The sequence below is a fragment of the Ahaetulla prasina genome, chromosome 1 (assembly GCF_028640845.1).
Source record: "Ahaetulla prasina isolate Xishuangbanna chromosome 1, ASM2864084v1, whole genome shotgun sequence".
NCBI lineage: Eukaryota > Metazoa > Chordata > Lepidosauria > Squamata > Colubridae > Ahaetulla > Ahaetulla prasina.
Window position 1 is genome coordinate 158,909,238 of NC_080539.1, and position 20,199 is coordinate 158,929,436.

The following is a 20,199-nucleotide window of genomic DNA, read 5'->3' on the forward strand; positions in this document are numbered from 1 at the left end:
TGGATCGGGTGAACCGGTAGCAGCTGGACGTCTTTGTGCATGCACAGAAGCTTCTGGGAGTTGAAGTCCAGACATCTTAAAATGGCAACCGTTGCGAAACACTGATATAGATCATCAGCTGTATCAAGAATATAAGCTTAGCCACCTAAATTGCATTCTACACTATTGATCATGCCCTCTACTGGGAGCCTACAGGGTCTGACAGACTGTATCTTACAATACAGTATCTAGTAGGAGGCAACATAGTTTCCTGGTCCCATCTAACTTTTAAAACCTATTTGTCAGGTATCTATCCATCTACCATCTGTCTGTCTGTTAATCTGCCATGCTGTAATGCACAACGCAAGCTTCTCTTAACACTTCTTTGCAATAGTTATGTTGGGGCTCACTGGAATAAGCCAGGGAGTGCTGGGGCACATTCATCTTTGGCAAGTGGTTGTTTTGTGATTGGCCATGTCAGAGGACAGCCATTTTTTGAAGAGGGAAGCTTTTCGCTGCAGCCTTTTTGTAAGTATGTTCAGAAAAGTTTAAATCTGCCCCCAGCTCTACAGGCTGCTTGCTTCTGCAACAACATAAGCAAAATTTCATAAAACTGATAATTTTATTGCAGTGGTTGGTTTGCAATAGCAATGATTGTTTATTAAACTCTGCACTGTATTGTACACATTTCATAGCTTTATTTCCTGACGTTAAATAAGTCAAAGCTAGAAATGTCTAAAAACAAATATGCTTTGTAGCATTTAAAGTGTTTTATTATTTGTACAAGAACGTGAATATCAAAATGTGCCCCCCACCCCCAATAACTCCCATCAATTGATAGAAATCCACATGTGAAAATATTAAACTTAACAGTGAAATTATGTGCAAGGTAAATCGAACTAATTTTTGGCTGGGCTCTCTTTCAGTTTGGATTTGTGGTACTTCTGTCCGATGCCATATGGTACATGTGCAGCAATAGTGCCCAGCTGCTGTGCTCCTTCAATGTGAAACATCTGATCGTCGAAGAAAATGTGAGGTCTGATTTTTGCCAAGATTGGACCCTTGGGTGCCCCTGCGAGGAAGAGGGCTTCGTCAATCTGCACTCCCCAGCTTCGAAGTGTCTTCAGCACTCTGGCTCCAGAGCTGGCAGCACTCCTGGCTGTCACCAGATAAGTCCTGACTGGTGAGTCCAACCGTTCGTTCTTTAGGTAAAACTTCTTCTGGAGCCTTCCAAGGTCTTCCAGGAAACATTTCAAAGGACCCTAAAGGTGCAAAGATAACACAAATACATTTAGAATTCTACACCATTTTTCCTTTAAGGAGAGGCAGGATTGCTGATCATTAATGGGACTTTCAGTGCATTGCAAACTTGTTGACTGCAGCGCATATGTAGATATATCGAGATTGCCTTTGTAATTTCAATTGAGGGGCCAATTCCATGAGGGCAAAGGCTTCATTAAAAAAACCCATCCATGAAATAAGGGTGCATAATCTGTCAGAATCCAACACAATCCTGAAGTTACGATTATTTATCAACAGGATAGATGGCAATTTGTGGCTACATGTGGCTTTCAGCTCATGGTGTTCCCCAAAATGCACCATCCAATTTTAGCAGCCAATTGCTAAACTGACAGTAACATTTTTGTCTTTTTATCTTTAAGTGCCAATGTCATTATATCATTACCCTATGACTATCATTAAGTGTTGTATCATTAAGTGTTAAATTTGTACCCTATGACTATCATTAAGTGTTGTAAGTGTTGTACCTTGACGAATGTATCTTTTCTTTTATGTGCACCGAGAGCATATGCACCAAGACAAATTCCTTGTGTGTCCAATCACACTTGGCCAATAAAGAATTCAATTCAATTCAATTCAATTCAATTCTATTCTATTCTGACTCTGTGTATTTTAAAAATCATTACTCACTTTATTTGGTTCTGCCATATTACTTTGCTATCGTAGTCCATTATAAGATCCTTTGAACTGGTTATAAATATTTAAAATAAATACATAATGAACAAGCTGCTTTATGCATCAGCAGTTCTTAAAAGCTTAATAAACATTTTAAGCAAGGAGCTCATATTTAAATCAAAACACGAACAGATTCCTAATTCCTTTTCAGAAAAAGAAATATTGAAATCAAAATACAGAATGAAAATATAGGCCACATTATAAGAAAACAAAGAAAATGCAGAAAGTGGCCACTCTACCTTCGCCAGAGGTGTATTCTCATGGATCTTCTCATGCTCAAAAAACCTATCCAGGCCATGTTCTTTCACAATGATTTCAGACTCATCAGAAAAAAGAACAGCATCTCCATCAAAGGCTACTCGGAGTTGTTTATCATCATAAGGCACATTTTTATTACCAGAAAATAAAATGGCAGCAGCAATTCCTGCAGAAATGTTACAGAAACAATTCAGGATGCCTTCTACTAAATCTCAAGGCCAGCATTAATGAATATTTCCAAAATGTACAAAATTGTCAGCTAGTTATCTGAGCAAAAATTGCAAGATCTAATAATTTTCTGCCTTTCTCATAGACAACTAGAATTGCCATTATGAACATGATTTAATGGAACACAGTTTTTTCTTCTGTTCAATTGTGTCAATTTATTGGAGACTGTCTGTATAAGTCCCTGCAGTTTTCTTGACAAGGTTTTTCAGAAGTGATTTGCCATTGCCTCCTTCCTAGGGCTGAGAGAAAGCAATTATCCCAAGGTCACCCAGCTGGGTCTGTGCTCAAAGTGGGACTAGAACTCACAATCTCATGTTTAGATTGGTGTCTTAACAACTAGTCCAGTACACTTGGAGACAGAAGAAACAGCTGCATTACCTTCTTATTAAACTATTCTCAAGAATGTAGGATCAGACCCATATTTTTAAATTTCTAATTAAGGTTTTGATTTAATCAAAACTTTCCATTTTTTTAAAATTAACAAATTGATCCAGTTAAAGAATTAATTAATCAAAACTATTTTATTTTATTTATTTTATTTTATTTTATTTATTTTGTCACAACAATATATGTAGGAATCATACAAAAGATTATATAGTATATAAACATATATGAGTAAATATAAGGAGGTATAAGCATATATATAGGAAGAAGAAAAACAATAGGACAGGAACAGTAGGCACCTTTGTGCACTTATGCACGCCCCTTATGGTCCTCTTAGGAATGGGGTGAGGTCAATAGTAGAAAGTTTTTGGATAAAGCTTTTAGGATTATGGGAAGAGACCACAGAGTCAGGTAAAGTGTTCCAAGCACTGATGATTCTGTTACAGAAGTCATATTTTCTGCAATCTAGATTAAAGCGGTTGACATTAAGTTTAAATCTATTAGTTGCTCTAGTATTATTGCAATTAAAGCTGAAGTAGTCTTTAACCGGAAGGACATTACAATAGATGATTCTGTGAGTTAAGCTTAGGTCTTGTCGAAGGCGACGGAGTTCCAAGTTTTCTAAGCCTAGGATTTCAAGTCTGGTGGGATAGGGTATTCTATTGTTTTCAGAGGAATGGAGAACTCTTCTTGTAAACTATGCTTAGTATTCAACCAAAGCAATGAAAAACTCAATGCAAACCTTCTTCGATGGCTTCCTGGACTTTTTCAGAGTCAGCAGAAAGATACAGATTGGTAAGGTATCCTTTCAGGTATCCAATGGGACTCTTGCCTCCAGTCATACAGAACCGTTCAATTAGAAGACCTAGATGTTAAGAAAAATTCTCAGTCCCAACTCACACAGAGAAATTCTTACTTACTATTTATGCAATAATTGTGTCCCAGTTAAAAACATTTTGAATCTACTTTAAATTTTGTTGATGTTATATTTATGAGCAATATATCTGAAATCTTTCTAGCTGCACAATGCTAAAAGAAAACAGCTGAACAGATATTTCTTGTTGAAAGAATGCATTTTCAGCTAGGTTGGAAAAAAATCTGTGTGTCATGATTCTACTCAACGTTTCAAGAGAAAAACTATTTTCCTCCAAACTGATATTTTGCTAATATAATTATCTAGCAGTATAATCCTGGGGTGGTAATGCTGGCATAGAAATAAAAAGGGTCATGAACTTCCTAAACATGGAAGAGTACATTTCTAGGCAGGAGATTGAGGTGCAACCAGTTGTATAGCTCCGCTTTTAAGAATAGGAATAGGCCAGACATAGCTGGCCAGCATACCTTTTATGGCTCAGAGTAATTAGGATTAGACGTCTGAGCTCCATTTTTGTATTTTGGGCTTGAAAGGCAAAGCTGGTGCCTAAAACAGAGGTGTTCCCGACTTTTCTAGCTCCATGACTGACAGTGGGGGGGGAGCATGGTTTCACACACGCTACCTAAATCCCATGCATGTGCAAATGAAATTTCAAGTGCTCATTGGCTGCTTGCATGGCCCAGTTCCCAACAGGCTGCAGATTGGAGATTGAGGACCCCTGGCCTAAAAGTTAAGATGGTCTCAAAAGAGCCCACCTCTCCTTACTTTGGGGTATGACCTTTGACATGCTACCTAAACCTGGTGAAACCCTTTGGCCAACAGGAATTGCAATACAATAATGCACTGTCCTACGTTTGTCTATGGAGATTCTTAGTCATCCAGGTCATGGTTGTCCCAAAGGTGCTTTTTTCAAGAGGCTGAAGCAGCTCCTTGGATGAGAAGTGAAACGTCTTCAAAGAAAAACCAGAAAGTCCTCTTGAAAAAAAGCACCTTTGGGACTGTCCTACATTACATTCAACTCTATGCAGTGCCATCAAATCCTCATCTCACAGCTCTGCTTTTCACACAAAAGGAATAGCAATGAATCAACCACCCTTGGTGCACTTTGTTTTAGTCTTAGAATTCTATAGGATACAGAAAGATGAAAGATGTCATAGTAGCCTAGCCTAATGCCTAGGCAACCAGACTTCAGGCTCACCGTAATGGTTTATGCTGTTGATAAGTCTCACTCCCACTTGGGCATGGTTATTAGTCATGAGCACAATATCAAACAGTTCTTCATCATCAGGATATAATTCACGAAGTCGTGCATTTACATGTTCCACCGCCTGTGAAGAGCAAGTGGATAAACACATATATTTGCTCAATTATTTCATCAAGAGGCTTGGGTGGGATATGCCTAGAAGAAGAATGTACTTACCAGTCTAACCTGCCTATGACTTCACTTCTTGACCTCTCCAGGATCTGTTAGGACTTGCTGCAGATGTATCAAACCCAATTGTCTTCCTTTAACAACTATAGTAACTAAGATGCTGAGGAACATAAATAGGGATGGCTTCACTAAACAAAGGGAGATGGTTGCCCAAGCAGTAGTAACTTAATACACAGCAGGCAACAACCAGGGTTGGATGGATGACCCACCCTATGTCCCTTAGGCTAGCTTGTTCTCCAAGCATGTGGAAGAAAGTGATCTATTTGCATGCATGAAGACTCAATTACTAGTATGATTAACTACAGCACCTGGAATGGGTGGAGGGCATAATGTTGCCCTTTGCCTTAAGCAATAAAAGTTACTTGAGGTTTCCCTTGATAATTATGCATTGTATGCACAGACTAAAAGTGACTCATCAGCATTTCAGTTTACAGCATTCTCAGCCTCACCTGGTCAAATAGGAGGCTGAACATGAAACATTGCTTGATGTGCTTCAGCACACTTTCTCAGGTTCTGTCACCATCTATTTTCTGCTTTTTCCCCAAATTAATCATATAATCCCCTTGATGAAAAAGAAGGGAAGTTTAAGATAGAGCTATGAATTAGCTAGGTTCCAGTTGGATGAAATCACCAAGAAAAGGTTCAGTGGAACAGCATACTTATTTGCATGGTAAAAGTAGTCCACAGCTGATTATCTTCAGCCACCATCAGTCAACGCAGATATACCATGTTAAATGGAACACTATCCTAGTTTAAAGTTTAAAGCAATTTAAACTTTAAATTGAGGGCTGCTGCAGAAGGGTGAAAATGATGCAGTGGCTCAAATAAGGGTACATACTGAGAAATGGATGGGAAAGGAAGTATTGATAATGAAGAGGTGAGAAATTGGAAAGAAAAGGACATGACAGAAGGACTTATCTCTTCTAGCCAGTGATGGGAAACTGACTATCTCTACAATGAAGAAGCTGAGGGAACACCAAATAGGGACTGTGGTGCAACTCACCCCATGTTTTTACACAACAGTTTCTAGCAGATCATAGAGGAGGAAGTAAAGTATTTAAGGAGCTTCTATAGAAAGAAGTAACAGAAACAACTGGCCCCGACAGAGAAGGTGCGCAACTTGGGCGTGCTCCTGGATGGACGGTTGTCTTTTGAAGACCATTTGACGACCGTCTCCAGGAGAGCTTTTTATCAGGTTCGCCTGATCCGCCAGTTGCGTCCCTTCCTGGACCGGGATGCCCTATGCACGGTCACTCATGCTCTCGTTACATCTCGCTTGGACTACTGCAATGCTCTCTACATGGGGCTCCCCTTGAAGAGCACTCGGAGACTCCAGTTAGTCCAGAATGCGGCTGCGCGGGTTACTGAGGGAGCAGCACATAGCTCCCACGTAACACCTATCCTGCGCAGACTGCACTGGCTACCTGTGGTCTTCCGGGTGCGCTTCAAGGTTTTGGTGACGACCTTTAAAGCGCTCCATGGCTTAGGACCGGGATATTTAAGGGACCGTCTTCTGCCGGCTTCAATCTCCCAGTGACCGGTGCGTTCTCACAGAAAGGGACTCCTTAGGGTGCCGTCAGCCAAACAATGTCGACTGGCGGCCCCCAGAGGGAGGGCCTTCTCTGTGGGGGCTCCTACCCTGTGGAACGAGCTTCTCCATGGACTTCGACAATTGTCTGACCTTAGGACCTTTCGCCGCGAACTTAAAACCTATTTGTTCCGTCTCGCTGGACTGGCTTGATTTTTTAAAATTTTAATTTGATTAATTGGGGTTTTAAATTTTTTGTAATTTATAGGGTGTAACTGTGTTTTAGTTTTGGCCAATTGAATGAGTTTTTTAAGGGTTGTTTTTAATATTGTCTGTTTTCCTGTATTTTAACTGGCTGTTCACCGCCCTGAGTCCTTCGGGAGAAGGGCGGTCTATAAATTAAAATATTATTATTATTATTATTAAGACATCTCCAATGGTGTCTGTCAGATGGCAGAATTATGAAATACAGTCCTATTATTATTTGCCATGCGCGCTCCAGGAAAAAGAAAGAAAAGATCAGAAGCTGCAAAAAAAAAAAAAAAAGGCAGGAAGGAAAGCATGTGCTAAATAGAAAAAAAAAAAGATATCCAGGGAACTGAAGGGAGTTTACCTTGACAAAGGCAAAAGCAGGGCCAGGTTTCAGAGTGACGTTCTCGTTGGCCTGTTGGTATTCCACGTACTTTTCCAGACCTTGCTCTTCATAAATTTTCCTTTCCTCCACCATATCGAAGAGAGCTCGGGAAGACACTGCAATGGTGATGGCATTTTGAGGCTTGGGCTGAAGGAACGAGCGGGGAGGGGGAGAAACAAAAACAAAACGGTTGAGTCCAAACCAAACAAAGACAGGGAAAGTCTCAGGAGAAGTCATAAGGGGCGTGCATAAGCGCACAAACGTGCCTACCGTTCCTGTCCTATTGTTTGTTTGTTTTTTCTTTTCTCCTTCCTATATATATGCTTATACCTCCTTATATTTACCCATATATGTGTTTATTTACTATATAATCTTTTTGTATGACACCTACATATATTGTTGTGACAAATAAATAAATAAAAAAACAAAAAAACAAGGGGATGGGGGGGGGGAGCGTCTAGAGAAACAAACAACAACGACCACCAAGGGAGGAGGGGGAAAAAAAAAGACACGCGAGGCGGGGAAAGCTCCACGAGCCAGGAGTAGGAGTGGCGGGGAAAGCAAACCGCACGCGGCGGGGGCATTTTAACAGCGTGGAAGGGGGGAAAAAACAAAAGGAAAAGCCGGCAGGGTCCCCGCCCCTCCTGTGGCAAGAGGGTCGCCGAAGCCGTCCCCCCTCCCCGGCTTCCCGCGCTTTGGCTCGCCATTCAGCCCCAGCGTCCCTTCAGGACGGAAACGCCCACCCTCCTCCCCGCCATACTCACCGGCCGGGGTCTCTTGGTGCTGGTGAGGCTCTCGTAGGCAATCCTCGCCGCCTCCCAGTCCATCTCAGCCCCGTCGGGTTCCTCTTGGGGAAGCTCCGTTTTGCTCTCCACTTCGCTCTTCGGGGGTTCCTCTTTGTCTGGGCCAGAGCCGCTCATGGTTTTTGGGGGGAGTTCGGCGGCCGCCGGGCAGAAAAAACAAAAACGCGTCTTCCACAAGGCCTGGAGAAGAAGCTGAAAAACCGCACCCCGCCAGGCATCCCACGGCCCCGCCCGCTCCTGCAGGAAGCCGCGCAACCGGCTCTTTTACGCCCGGAGCAGCCGAGTTTCTCTTGGGCTACGCGCGTCTATTAACGCCTCGCTTCGCCACACCCTTTGCGCTCGAGCCGAGGCGGAGAAGGGCGAGTCGGGTGAGGGAGGGAACCAGGTTTTGTCTTTTTTTTTTTTTAAAGGAAACCTTAAATACAGGTAGTCCTCGGCTTACGACCACAATTGAGCCCAACGTTTATGCTGCTAAGCCAGACATTTGTTTGTGATTTCCCCCCCCCCCCATTTTATGACCTTTCTTGCCTGCGTGAGCAGGGGGTTGGACTAGATGACCTACAAGACTCCTTCCAATTCTGTTACAGTTGTTAAGTGAATAGCAGTCGCACTTAGATTTATATACTGCTTCACAGTGTTTTATAGCTCCCTCTAAGCAGTTTACAGAGTCAGCGTATTGCCCCCAATAATCTGGCTCCTCGTTTTACCGAAGGATGGAAGGCTGAGTCAACCTTGAGCTGGTGAGAATCGAACTGTTGGCAGAAACAATCTGCAAATACTGCATTCTAACCATTGTGCCACCACAGCTCTTTCACTTAACTGCCAATTGCATGGTTGTTAAGTGAATCTGGCTTCCCAGTTGACTTTGCTTGTCAGAAAGTCACAAAAGATGACCACGTGACACTACAACCATCATAAATATGAACCTGTTGAGAAGCATCCAAATTTTGACCATATGACCATGGAAATGCTACAACAGTCGTGTGAAAAACAGAAGTCACTTTTTTCAGTGGCAATGTAACTTGAACAGTCACCAAATGTACTGTTGTATACATTCAGTGCATCTGAAAAAAAGGGAGTAGTGGATCTTGTTGGGTCGGGTTAGAAACTTTTTAAGGAAGGAAGCGGTGAATGTCAACTTAGAAAATAACTGCCAATGAGCTCCATAATGGGGGTTCCTTCAGGAAAATGGGAATGGAGTGGGATTTTAATCTGAAGAAGCAGAAAAGGGCCTGGAAGCAATTTGCATTTCTTGTTTTTTGTTCCCCTTAGGTTTTATAGCTCTGTCAGCTGGGAGTATATGAGGCAACAGGTGTTGTTGCTGCTTTTGCTATTAGTGTTGTTTGGACTTGTGCTTCAAAAAGCATCAAAAGGGTTGATTTTTCCCTCCAAGGAGTGTAATAACTAAATAGGATTCCTTCTGAGTGAATCTTCCCCCAAATATGTTTTCCAAGGAGCTAAGACCTATGTTTCTCAACCTTAATGACTTTAAATTGTGTGAACTTAAAAGTCCCAGAATTCCCTGGCCAGCCACATGTCTTAAAGTTAGCCCAATGTTTCTCAACTTAGGCAGACTATGTTTGTGTCTGGAAAACATGGGAATTACAATTAAAACATTTAGAGGGCATTAAATTATATAAATTAAAAATATTTAATTTAAAAACCAAATAACAAAATATGTATGAGAACATTAATAGATCTTCAGTCTTTCTATGACATTGAAATATCCAAGATTATATAATATGAAAGATGTGCATTGAATTTCTGGGAAGAGGTGACTCTTGCCCAAATAGAATGCCTTTGAAATTGTGTTTTAATTTTGCCTAATAAGGAAAACGTAATAAAATCTCTGAGATGGCCATTCTATAATTTAGAATTAATGTGTTTAATCTTTAATACAAAAGCTGGTTTTGTGGAGTGATTAAGGCATCAGGATAGAAATTAGGTGAGTTTGGAGTTCTACCTTAGACATGAAACCAGCTGGGTAATCTTAGGCCAATCAATCTTGTCAATCCTGGGAAGAAGGCAATGGTAAACCGCTTCTTGCTAAAAAAAACAAAAAAAACCCTGCAGGGATTAAAAGAATGGATTTGAAGGCATTTTTAAAAAAAATCCTTAATAGATGTCTTTAGGATTGGTAGTGAAAGGAAAACTAAATAGGTAAAGATAAAAGGAAGCTTTCTTAGAAGAGTTTGGAAAATGTGAACTGTTCCTTCATAAGTACGTGTAAAGAAAAACAACCTATATATTGGAAAAATAGTCTTTCCTTCCTCTCCTTGATGGGGAGAAACCAAGTTTCTCAAATAATAGATTCATTAGTTTCTAGAAGAAAGAAATGCTAACCCTATAGGTTCTCTGCCTGGTTGCCAGTTGCTGATAATTTGGAGGGAAGGTTTATTGATTGATTCATTGCAGCTGTGATGACTGCTTGAAGGAGTGGTTTAATGTGATGTAGGGTGAAGTATGTTGGAAGCATCATGTTTTTCAAACTTGGTAACTTTAAGATGTGTGGACTTTCTTTGCCCTCTCCTATTGGTCAGCTGCAGTGAGTACTGATAGGCTTGTTAAGCCTGGAGTAGTGAAGAGCATTAAGAATGGTTTGAATAGAGTGGAGAATGGAAATGCTATGTGGGGTGGGTGGGAAAGAGGAACAGCTGGAAATAACTGATAATACTATAAGCCAGTGTTTCTCAACCTTAGCAACTTTTAAGATATGTGGATTTCAACTCACAGAATTCCCCAGCCAGCATACTGCTTTCAGCATGATATGGCATGCATTCTGGGAGTTGAAGTCCACACATCTTAAAGCTGTCAAGTTTGGAAAATACTGGCCTAGAGGATATTGCTTTATTGACAGAAAGGCAAAAGATACGAGTCTGAGAACAGAATGACCTGGGACAAGTAGGAGAAACTCACTTGTGGGACTGATAGAAAAAAAACTCAGTGAAAGCTTATGCAAGCAGTAATGAAAGAGGCTATAGAGGTAAAATGCCTTCCCAAGTGACTCAGCCATCTGGAATCTCCAAGAGACAAAGAGAAGGGCTGTCACAGGGAGCCCATGAGCCAAGAAAATACTTTACTGGGTAAAGAGATTGAAAGTGAAAGCAGTTTCAAGGAAAGGGGGGGAAATCTCTATACAGTACAGTATTTAAAACAGCAAATAAGAGATAAAGCAAAGCAAATCAAATAGAAAACAGAAAAGTAAGAGTTTCAAGGAAGAAAAATATCTACAGTACAGTACAATATTTAAAACAGCAAAGTAAGAGATAAAAGCAGAAACTTTTTAATTTCAGTGTACCAAACAAAAAGTATGTTTATAGCCCAATGTGCTTAGCATGGGATGTGATGATGAAACTAAGGGGAAAACAGTGAAAACTCTGCAAATAATATAATAGACTTGTATTGATCCAGAAATGATCTGGAGCAAGGGTGTCAAACTTGCATCATCATGTGACATATCGTGACTTTCCCCCCCCCTTCACTAAAATTGAGGTGGGCGTGGCCAGTACGTGACACATCTGGCCCACGGCCTCCCGTGAGTTTGACAGCCCTGATCTGGAGTGTGGATTAAGACTATCAGTAAAAATTGAAGCAATACCAGTGTAGTATAAAACAATAAATAGAATATTTTCTTGGATAATAAACTCTTATCTGCTGGTTTGTCCTGACTGTGTCTAAACCATCCAGAATGAACCCATAACACTGGGCTCCCACTGACAAGAGTTTATTAAAGAAATATATGTCATGATAGATCAGCTAAAATAAATGATCTGAGATTTGGATTTTGACAATCTTCCTCTGAGAGACTGAGTCTGCCATTCCCAAGATTTTCTGCCAGTAGTTATATAAGGGGGGGGGGGAAGGATTTTTTTATTTTTATTTTTTATTTATTTATTTGTCACAACAGTATATATAAACATAAGCATGAAATAACTACGATATATAAGCATATATATATAAGCATAAGTATGTAATAACTATAAGAAATTGGATACAATCAAAGGAAACATTAGGACAGGAATGGTAGGCAGAATTGGTGCTCTTATGCACGCCCCTTACAGACCTCTTAGGAATGGGGGGAGGTCAATAGTAGATAGTTTTTGGTTAAAACTTTGGGAATTTTGGGAAGAGACTAAATAAATATATCCTGGCATAATTTCTCTATGAATTGGGCTCACAAAATCAAATCTGGGATAGTCAGCAGCTTTCCAAGTGATTTCACAGATTTACCAGCATATGCCTTCCTTTCACATTTTTATAATCCTAAATTGGAATTCAGTCCTGTTGCTTTCAGAGGGATTTAATTGCCAAATTACATTGTTACTGCATATATCATCTGTAGTGATAAATATGCATTCCTGGCAAATAGAAGTATTGGAATGAGATTTAGATTTGGTCTGAATGCCACCGAAGGCTACCTCCAGTCCTATGAGTTGTTGTAAGCAAAGGTGGCTTTCAAATTTTTTTACTACTGGTTCTGTAGATGTGGCTTGGTGGGCGTGGCAGGGGAAGGATACTGTAAAATCGCCATTCCCACCCCAGTCCAGGGGAAGGTTACTGCAAAATCCCCATTTCCTGCCAATCAGCTGGGATTTGGGAGGCAGAGAATAGATGGGGGCGGGGCCAATCAGAATTTTTACTACCGGTTCTCCGAACTACTCAAAGTTTCCGCTACTGGTTCTCCAGAACTGGTCAGAACCTACTGAAACCCACCTCTGGTTGTAAGACAGCAATAGACTACTTGAAGGCCAGGTACTGTAGTAGCGATCTGTGAAACAAAGAACTTAAAAAAGTTTAAAAGGCAATGGCAACCCCTCTGTACTGTTGCCAAGAAAACCATATGAACCTCTCTATAAAACCACCAGGAATCAAGCTATACTTCATTTTTACTAGAAAGTCTCAAAGCGATTAATCAATTTTCTTCTGACTATTCCATTAATTTTCCATTTTCCTCTCCCATTTTCCAGATGTGTGGAAAAATAAAAATAGTTTATTAAGCTGTTGCTTAAATGGAAGCCGATGTATCCTTTTAAACACTGGTTTACAAGTGGAAGGAATTAACAATTTTGATCACTCTGTGCTAAAATTAGGGAAAGCTAAGGAAGATCTCACTTATGACATAACTTAAAGGCTTTATTAAAATGCAGTTCACCAGTATTTGAGACAGCAGAGCTGTCTACTAGTTTGACAAGTGTGGCTGAACCCAAGTCTGCTTGAGGTGGGTGGGTTGTAGGTGGTGCTCTCCCAATAGATGTCACATAGAACAAATTAAAATATTAGTGCTTTCCCTTGGTGTCATTTCTCCTTCCACTGAGGATCACTTGCAGGTGTTACTAAGAACATCAGTTGTCTTCCTTAATGGGTAATGAGATAATGCTAAGTGTAAATATGTGCTTTGAATGGTGTGTTTTAGCCACCTGGCAAACTCCCGTAACTAAGGCTCTCACATAAACTGCCAAGAAGCAGTTTGCACCTGCCAAACATTATGCAAGCAAATGCCTCTGCAAAATCTAGCTCCCCCCTCTCTTCTGCAGCCCAAGCATCAATAACCATAGATGGTAGTGTCCTGACGGGGAGAGAGATGGGGGCTAAGCAAGAAGAACTGAGCAGATCTCAGTTGATGAGCAGCTTGTAGAAGAGGCTTGTTAAGCCATGACCAAGGCAACAATTGGGTGGGGAAAAAAGAGAAACCATACATAAAACTGGAGCAGCCAGGCGCAGTAAAAGAATTCACTGGCTTTGTGAATAAAAACAAAGAGCTGACAATTATGAAATAATAGAAATGTTGCACTTGCAAATAGCAGAGATTGCAATGGATTACTTTTTAATGACTTGACAGACAAAAATATAGAAGTACATTCTTCTGCTCTTTAATGTCAAGATCATGAAAAATTTCAACTTTTTTGCCTTCTTTTAGGCAGTGTCTTTATTTTTGTTATGTAAGAATTTACTCAAGCTACTTATACCTGTGTTATGTAGATCAGGGGTGTCAAACTCACATCGTCACATTGTTATCACATGATGTACCGCGACTTTCCCCCTTCTCTAAAACAGGTGGGTGTGGCCAGTGTGTGATGCATCTGGCCTGCGAGCCGCAAGTTTGACTCCTCTGATATAGATTAATAATTAGGATTGCATCAGAACACTGTTAAGATGCAGGAAAGTAACACATAATTTTCATTCCCTATATGAATGTTCATTGTAGACTGCCTACAGATCTTCCCTCAAACCAGTATTTCCTTCCAGTTACATTTCTATATGGATGGTAACATTTTCCTAAATTTGAAATGATCATATGAGATCGCTTGCAAAATTAGTTTCTCCCCCCCACCCCAATTGCTGTGGAAAAATTCTTGCACAAATGTGATGAAACAACAGTTGTGTATTGCATATGCCCATTAAAAAAAATACTGGGTTCATGTAATGCTTTTCTGAAAATTCTACATGCTAGTCATGCAGCCCCCAGCTGTTTCTGAAGTCTGCTTCAGAAACTCTGGTCTGGATTGTAGTGCATTGGGAACAGGCTGGGCCAATGGACTGTGGTACTGCAAGATCTCACTGGTTATTCCTCTGTTTCTTCTTCCTAGTCATGCAGGGAAGGTATGCTTCACCTGCATGAACAGGTCTATTAGTGCCTGCTTTTCTTTTTAGGGATTGTTTCTTCTTACTAGTTCCCATGTCTTTCCTTTCACTTCCCAGAGGTTTGCCCACATGGATGGCTTCCCCTCCCTAGTTCATCTCTTTCAACTTTAAAGCAGACCTTACTTTCCTTTTACCCTGTTATAGTATCATTCCTAGCTCTGATGTAGAACAAGCAAAGCAACAGGAAACAGGTTGTTCTTTCAGTCCTACCTTCTTTGGCAGTCCATGGCGAGTTTGTAACAGGGAGAAACTTGGTATAATTTAGCTACTTAGAAACAAAAGAACAATGTTTCTCTGTTGCAATTGGAAGTGGAAAAAAGTGGAAAAAGTGGAATGGGATGGAATTCCTGGAAGTAAAGAGTAGAAAAGCAAGGGGAACATGGTTCATTCAGTCTGGATTGGGAGGTGGGGGAATGTCCTTTCATGTCTCCATTAAGTTGCCCACCAAAATGTTACCCATCTATCTACTCATGGCCGCCTGCTTTCCAACTGCCGGGTCATTAGACCTAGACAAAAGAAATTGGACTCCCTCTCCCATGGAAATTATTATGGCTGAATACTTGTAAATATTGGCATGACAGAGTAAAGAGATGATAGAGCAAATTCATCATTTTGGGGAAGGCCAAGATAATCTCAACGCTATAAAACAAATGAGGAGAAGTAAGAAATTATGCTAATAAATATAAAAACGTGTACGCATTTACACAGCAGATAACAGCAAGGGAACTGTTTTCAGTAAGTACATTCTAGTAAAATGTCTTTCCATTCTAAATGCATATTATCTTTGCTGAAATTTTTAAAATATCTGTGAGACGTTAATACTTTGAGAATTACTCAAAATCACTTAATATAGATTAGTTGCTTCTTGTCACAGTTTGAACAACACTTTTCATCTGTTGCTTTCTTCAGAAATACACAATTATATCCAACACCAAATAGGTTGACTGCCTTTTAGTCTTCCCCTCCTATTAGCAAATAGCCCCCTAAGCTATTTGCAATAAGTATTCTAATGCAATTTTCAGTAAACTGGACAGTTTTGTTCATTAACTTGCAGGATTTTAGTTTGATACAGGCCTAGATTTGCTTACTATAAAGTAGCCTCTGCAATGCTGAATGGGATTTAGTCCCAGGTATTGGCAAGAAATACCTTAGCACCTTCTCCAACTTGAACCAGTACACCCATACATCAGATACCGTACTCATTGCTGAAAGTTCTAGAAACCAAAGAAGAGGATATTTTCATGCAAGTTCCCTTCTTTAAAAATATTTTAGTTTAAAAATCTAAAATAAACTATATAAAATACAAGAGTTAATGCCACCATTTAAAAAGTTGGAGCCTCTTTCCCCAAGGCCTTTGATTAGTGAAATCTTCCTCATACAGATGCATTTAAAAAATAATAATTTATTTTTAAGCACATTAGTACTATTAATCCTACATGTATGCAGCAAGATATTAAAGTTTTATTTTACAAAGGACTAAGAGAAAAAGTTAATTTCACTCATCCTATGCATATGAGAATCCTAGGTTGAATTGCACCATTCTGTACTTTTATGTTTTTAATATCCCAATAATCTCCATGATATACTGTATATTTCATATATTGTATAGTTTAGCTTTAAGAATGAGCAAATAACAAGAAATGGAGCTGTACCTTTCCCTTGAAATGTTGGGGTTGGATTGGCCCCCTTTGCACGATAACAATTTGAAGAGGCACTTAATTGAAGGAATCTAGTCAGCATTGAAATGTATGGTTTTTTTCTCCATTTCATTCTCAGCAGTATTGTCATTGGGATTGTCTAACGGCTATCTACATTTATTTGTTTGATTCTGAGGGGAAACCTCATAAAACTGTGAAACCTGATTCATACCTCTTTTATAAGTCATTTATTGTTTAAGCATAAAGTAAAAGTAAAGGTTCCCCTTGCACATATGCGCTAGTCATTCCCGGCTCTAGGGGGTAGTGCTCATCTCCGTTTCAAAGCCAAAGAGCCAGCGCTGTCCGAAGATGTCTCTGTGGTCATGTGGCTGGCATGACTAAATGCCAAAGGCGCACAGAACGCTGTTACCTTTCCACCAAAGATGGTCTCTATTTTTCTACTTGCATTTTTTACACGCTTTCGAACTGCTACGTTGGCAGAAGCTGGGACAAGTAATGGGAGCTCACCCCATTACGTGGCACTAGGAATTCAAACCGCTAAACTGCTGACCTTTTGATCGACAAGCTTATTATTATTATTATGTTTAAGGATAATAATTACCTAATTATTCACTGGGTTCACAAAGCATTCTTTGTCAGTTTGCTTGATCCCTCATTTATTAAGTTCTAGTTGTAAGTAGGTACTATTAACAGGAAGGTACCTGTATATCCTAAAGTTGACTAGATTGAGATTCATGAGAATGGCTATGGGCTGTTTTAGGAAATTAATAAAATGTGTAGCCCAGAGAAGTTAATAAAATTTATAGTCCACTTTGTATCTAAGTTTCTTCATAGATAGTTTTAGCTATAATACTGTCCTCATTTAGTTCAGGATTACTTTTTTTTAAAAAAAATCAGTTTCAGATAAATTTAGAATAATGAAATACATTTATATATTTCATGTAGCATAAAAATGGGCCTTTGTGCATTTTTACTAGGAGCACAAAGGTGAGAACAATTTCCTATCCAAAAACCTTGAGCAAGGGAGGCACTGAGCAATCAGATAAGATCTACAAAATATTGGAAAGAGAGGATATGGAGACTATGAAACAGAAGACTAGCCGTCTCAAACAGAAACAGGAATAAAAGGAAATTTGGTTTGCACATTTCAAAAAAAAAAAAAAAAAGCCACAAAGCTTTGCAACATCATAAGTCACTGGATTTGCAACCTATATTTAAGTTGCTGCAAATCTAAATTGGCTTTTCTTTTCTTGATCCCCCTAATATATTACTTATACTTTGGGTGCAGAATCCCTTGCTCTAGGGAAAAGTTTGCATTTATTACAGGTGCTTGCTTATTTTTGTTCCACTCTAGAAAGACCACAATGAACTTTGTTTCTTGACCTAGGAAGGAAGCAACACTTAATTCTTCAGCCATAAGTCTTTTGGTTTTTGCTTGCTGCTGCATCTGCTTTATAGTTAAGGAATCTCAGGATGTAGCCAAGTATTAGCATTTCCCCTATCTACAATATACATATATTTTAGCATTTAAGCCTTTTCAGTTTCTAAACTGCCTAAGCCGCCAACCACAAGACACCCAAATAATCAATATCATTCAAGAGTTGAACACCAATAAATTATGGCCATAGATTCAATGGGCAGAACCTTCCTATTTAAGTTCACAAAAATAATTTTCTTACATTTTTTGTCAAGATAGAAATGCTGGTATAATCTTGAGCTGAGGTGCCTCCTGGACAAGGGAGGCCTGGGTTCAAGGCCTTACTTGACCATAGAGCTCACTAACTACTTTGGGCTAATTATAATCTGCCAAGCTACTTTTTGTGGGGAAATTGTAAGGTAAAGAAAGGCACAACCTGTATGTCAGCTTGATCTCCTAGAAGAAATAATAATTCAAGTAATGAATTAAAATTAATTAATTAATAATTTTAATAGTTAGTGTTAATGTTTTAAATGCTCTATTTTATACTGTATTTTGTAATATTGGAATAAATAAATAAACCTAGCAAGTCTAAGGGCACGTTGGTACAATTTTGAATTTTCTAGAGCTGGGCTGAAACATTGGAACGTACTTCAACTTTGGAAGTTACGTACCACCTGTCCACTATATTAGTTAACTTTGGTAGAATAGGCTGTAATGCAGAAAGGTACAGAAGGAAAAAGAAGTATAAGGATGATTACAAGCAAAGTGGGTAGACTCAATTACAATGGCAGTACAGTGCATCATTGGAAGAATTGAGGGACCAGCTTAGGGATCATCATGGAGAAAGTCCATGTGGTTGCCACGAATTGAAAATAACTTCATGGCACATAATCAGTCATCCTAAATTCCCCTCTTGTCCTGTTTCAGGTTTCAAACTTGCACTGGCCTCATTAGGTGACTAGCAATTTACTCAAGGCTGAAGGGACAACAGCAGACAAGGAAAGGAATGTAGATCTTTTAGAGTCTTTGGAAAACAAAGCTTGCCTGAGTGCTTGTTTCATTTTCAACAAGAGCATACTAAAGAGTAGTCAAAATCCAGTTCAAAATTCAGAGAGCCCAGTAGGGTTTGTCAACCAGTCCAGGGTCAGAGTTTCTCAAGCAAGATTCACAGAATAATACCCCAGAAGAGGAAATCAGGAGCTCATTTCCAACATAGATCAGGGCTGTCTTTTAAATATTCAGCTATCTATAATCAAAAGAGTTCCTCCTTTCCTTGGCAAGAAGCCTCATTGTCTTTATTCTGCTATCCACACTCTCGGAATCTGAGACCTTTGATGCAATACATCCTCATCGGACTGCTCCAGCTGCTCTGTTGGTGCCTGTGTTGACCAGGTGACTTCTGAGGCTGACATTCCACTGATTTAGCTTGACCATTTCTTCAGCATTTGAGTCCTGGACCACAATAATTGCAAGGGAATAAGTCCGGTTATGGAAAATTTAATGCTGCACATATCTTTCAGACGGTTCCAATCTGTAGTTCTATTTGGGGCTTAATTTAAAAATGTGTCAAAGGTGGAGTCCTGGCAAAGGTGTGTGTGTGTGTGTGGGCGTCTCCATTGAAATGTTTTGGGTCCACTTTCTCCAGGTTGGTATATTAATTTATGCTTGGCTTGCATTTTGGTGTCTCTTGGCTCACCAGTGTGCAACTCTTCCTTTTAACATTATTGGTCATATGGGAGAGAGCGGCTATGTTGATTTGAACTGCTGAGAGCCTCATCAACTTTTGAAACTGATCATCTTGGGAAATACAAGGTAGCATTAAAGAGAAGATAATGCCTATATTTCCAGGAAATTCTATCCCAGCCTAGAGAGTGCTTTATCAGGAAGGAAATCCTTCTCCTGAACAATTTGCCAAAATAAATCTCTTTGATGAAAATGAATCACAAAGGCATTCCTTTCAGCTTAATCTTTGACAACCTGGCACTTTAAATATGTCAAAGCCAACAGTTTGGTTCCTATACTCCAGACATACGATTCTGTGGGTTTCATATGGTCCCTGTCAAACATGAATCTATATAATATTCCCAGACTGCAGAGGCTGTCATGCTCACATTTTAAGTCATCTACATAGTTCAACTTTTAACCCCCTTGCCTTCCTTTTTTGCCACTTGAAAAGAGTGAACCTTGACATGACCAGCAAAACCTGATCTCCTAAGATAGCAGTCTTAGCTCCAATTAAGAATGTCACCAATGCCTTCCATCCTTTATAAGGTAGGTAAAATGAGGACCCAGATTGTTGGGGGGGCAATAAGTTGACTTTGTAAATATACAAATAGAATGAGACTATTGCCTTACACACTGTAAGCCGCCCTGAGTCTTCGGAGA

General features: G+C 39.7%; 1 protein-coding gene across 1 annotated transcript; it reads right to left on the minus strand.

The window, feature by feature from the left end:
* Nucleotides 1-14: 14 nt before the first annotated feature.
* Nucleotides 15-8,392, minus strand: NT5C1B (5'-nucleotidase, cytosolic IB). Its single transcript, XM_058179190.1, has 6 exons — nt 8,056-8,392; nt 7,271-7,438; nt 4,896-5,025; nt 3,566-3,688; nt 2,193-2,377; nt 15-1,241 (listed from the first exon to the last, which is right to left on the minus strand). The coding sequence occupies exons 1-6, from the start codon at nt 8,209-8,211 to the stop codon at nt 879-881; spliced, it is 1,125 nt and encodes a 374-aa protein (XP_058035173.1). The 5' UTR covers nt 8,212-8,392; the 3' UTR covers nt 15-878.
* Between the last annotated feature and the right edge of the window lie 11,807 nt (nt 8,393-20,199).

What these genes read in the sequence shown, in the direction of transcription:
- NT5C1B (XM_058179190.1), bottom strand. Translation starts at nt 8,211, where the DNA reads ATGAGCGGCTCTGGCCCAGACAAAGAGGAACCCCCGAAGAGCGAAGTG. An exon ending in CAACAGCATAAACCATTACG is followed by an intron (nt 3,689 to 4,895) that starts GTGAGCCTGAAG and finishes CTTAACATCTAG; the next exon opens with GTCTTCTAATTGAACGGTTC. An exon ending in AGAATACACCTCTGGCGAAG is followed by an intron (nt 1,242 to 2,192) that starts GTAGAGTGGCCA and finishes TTGCACCTTTAG; the next exon opens with GGTCCTTTGAAATGTTTCCT.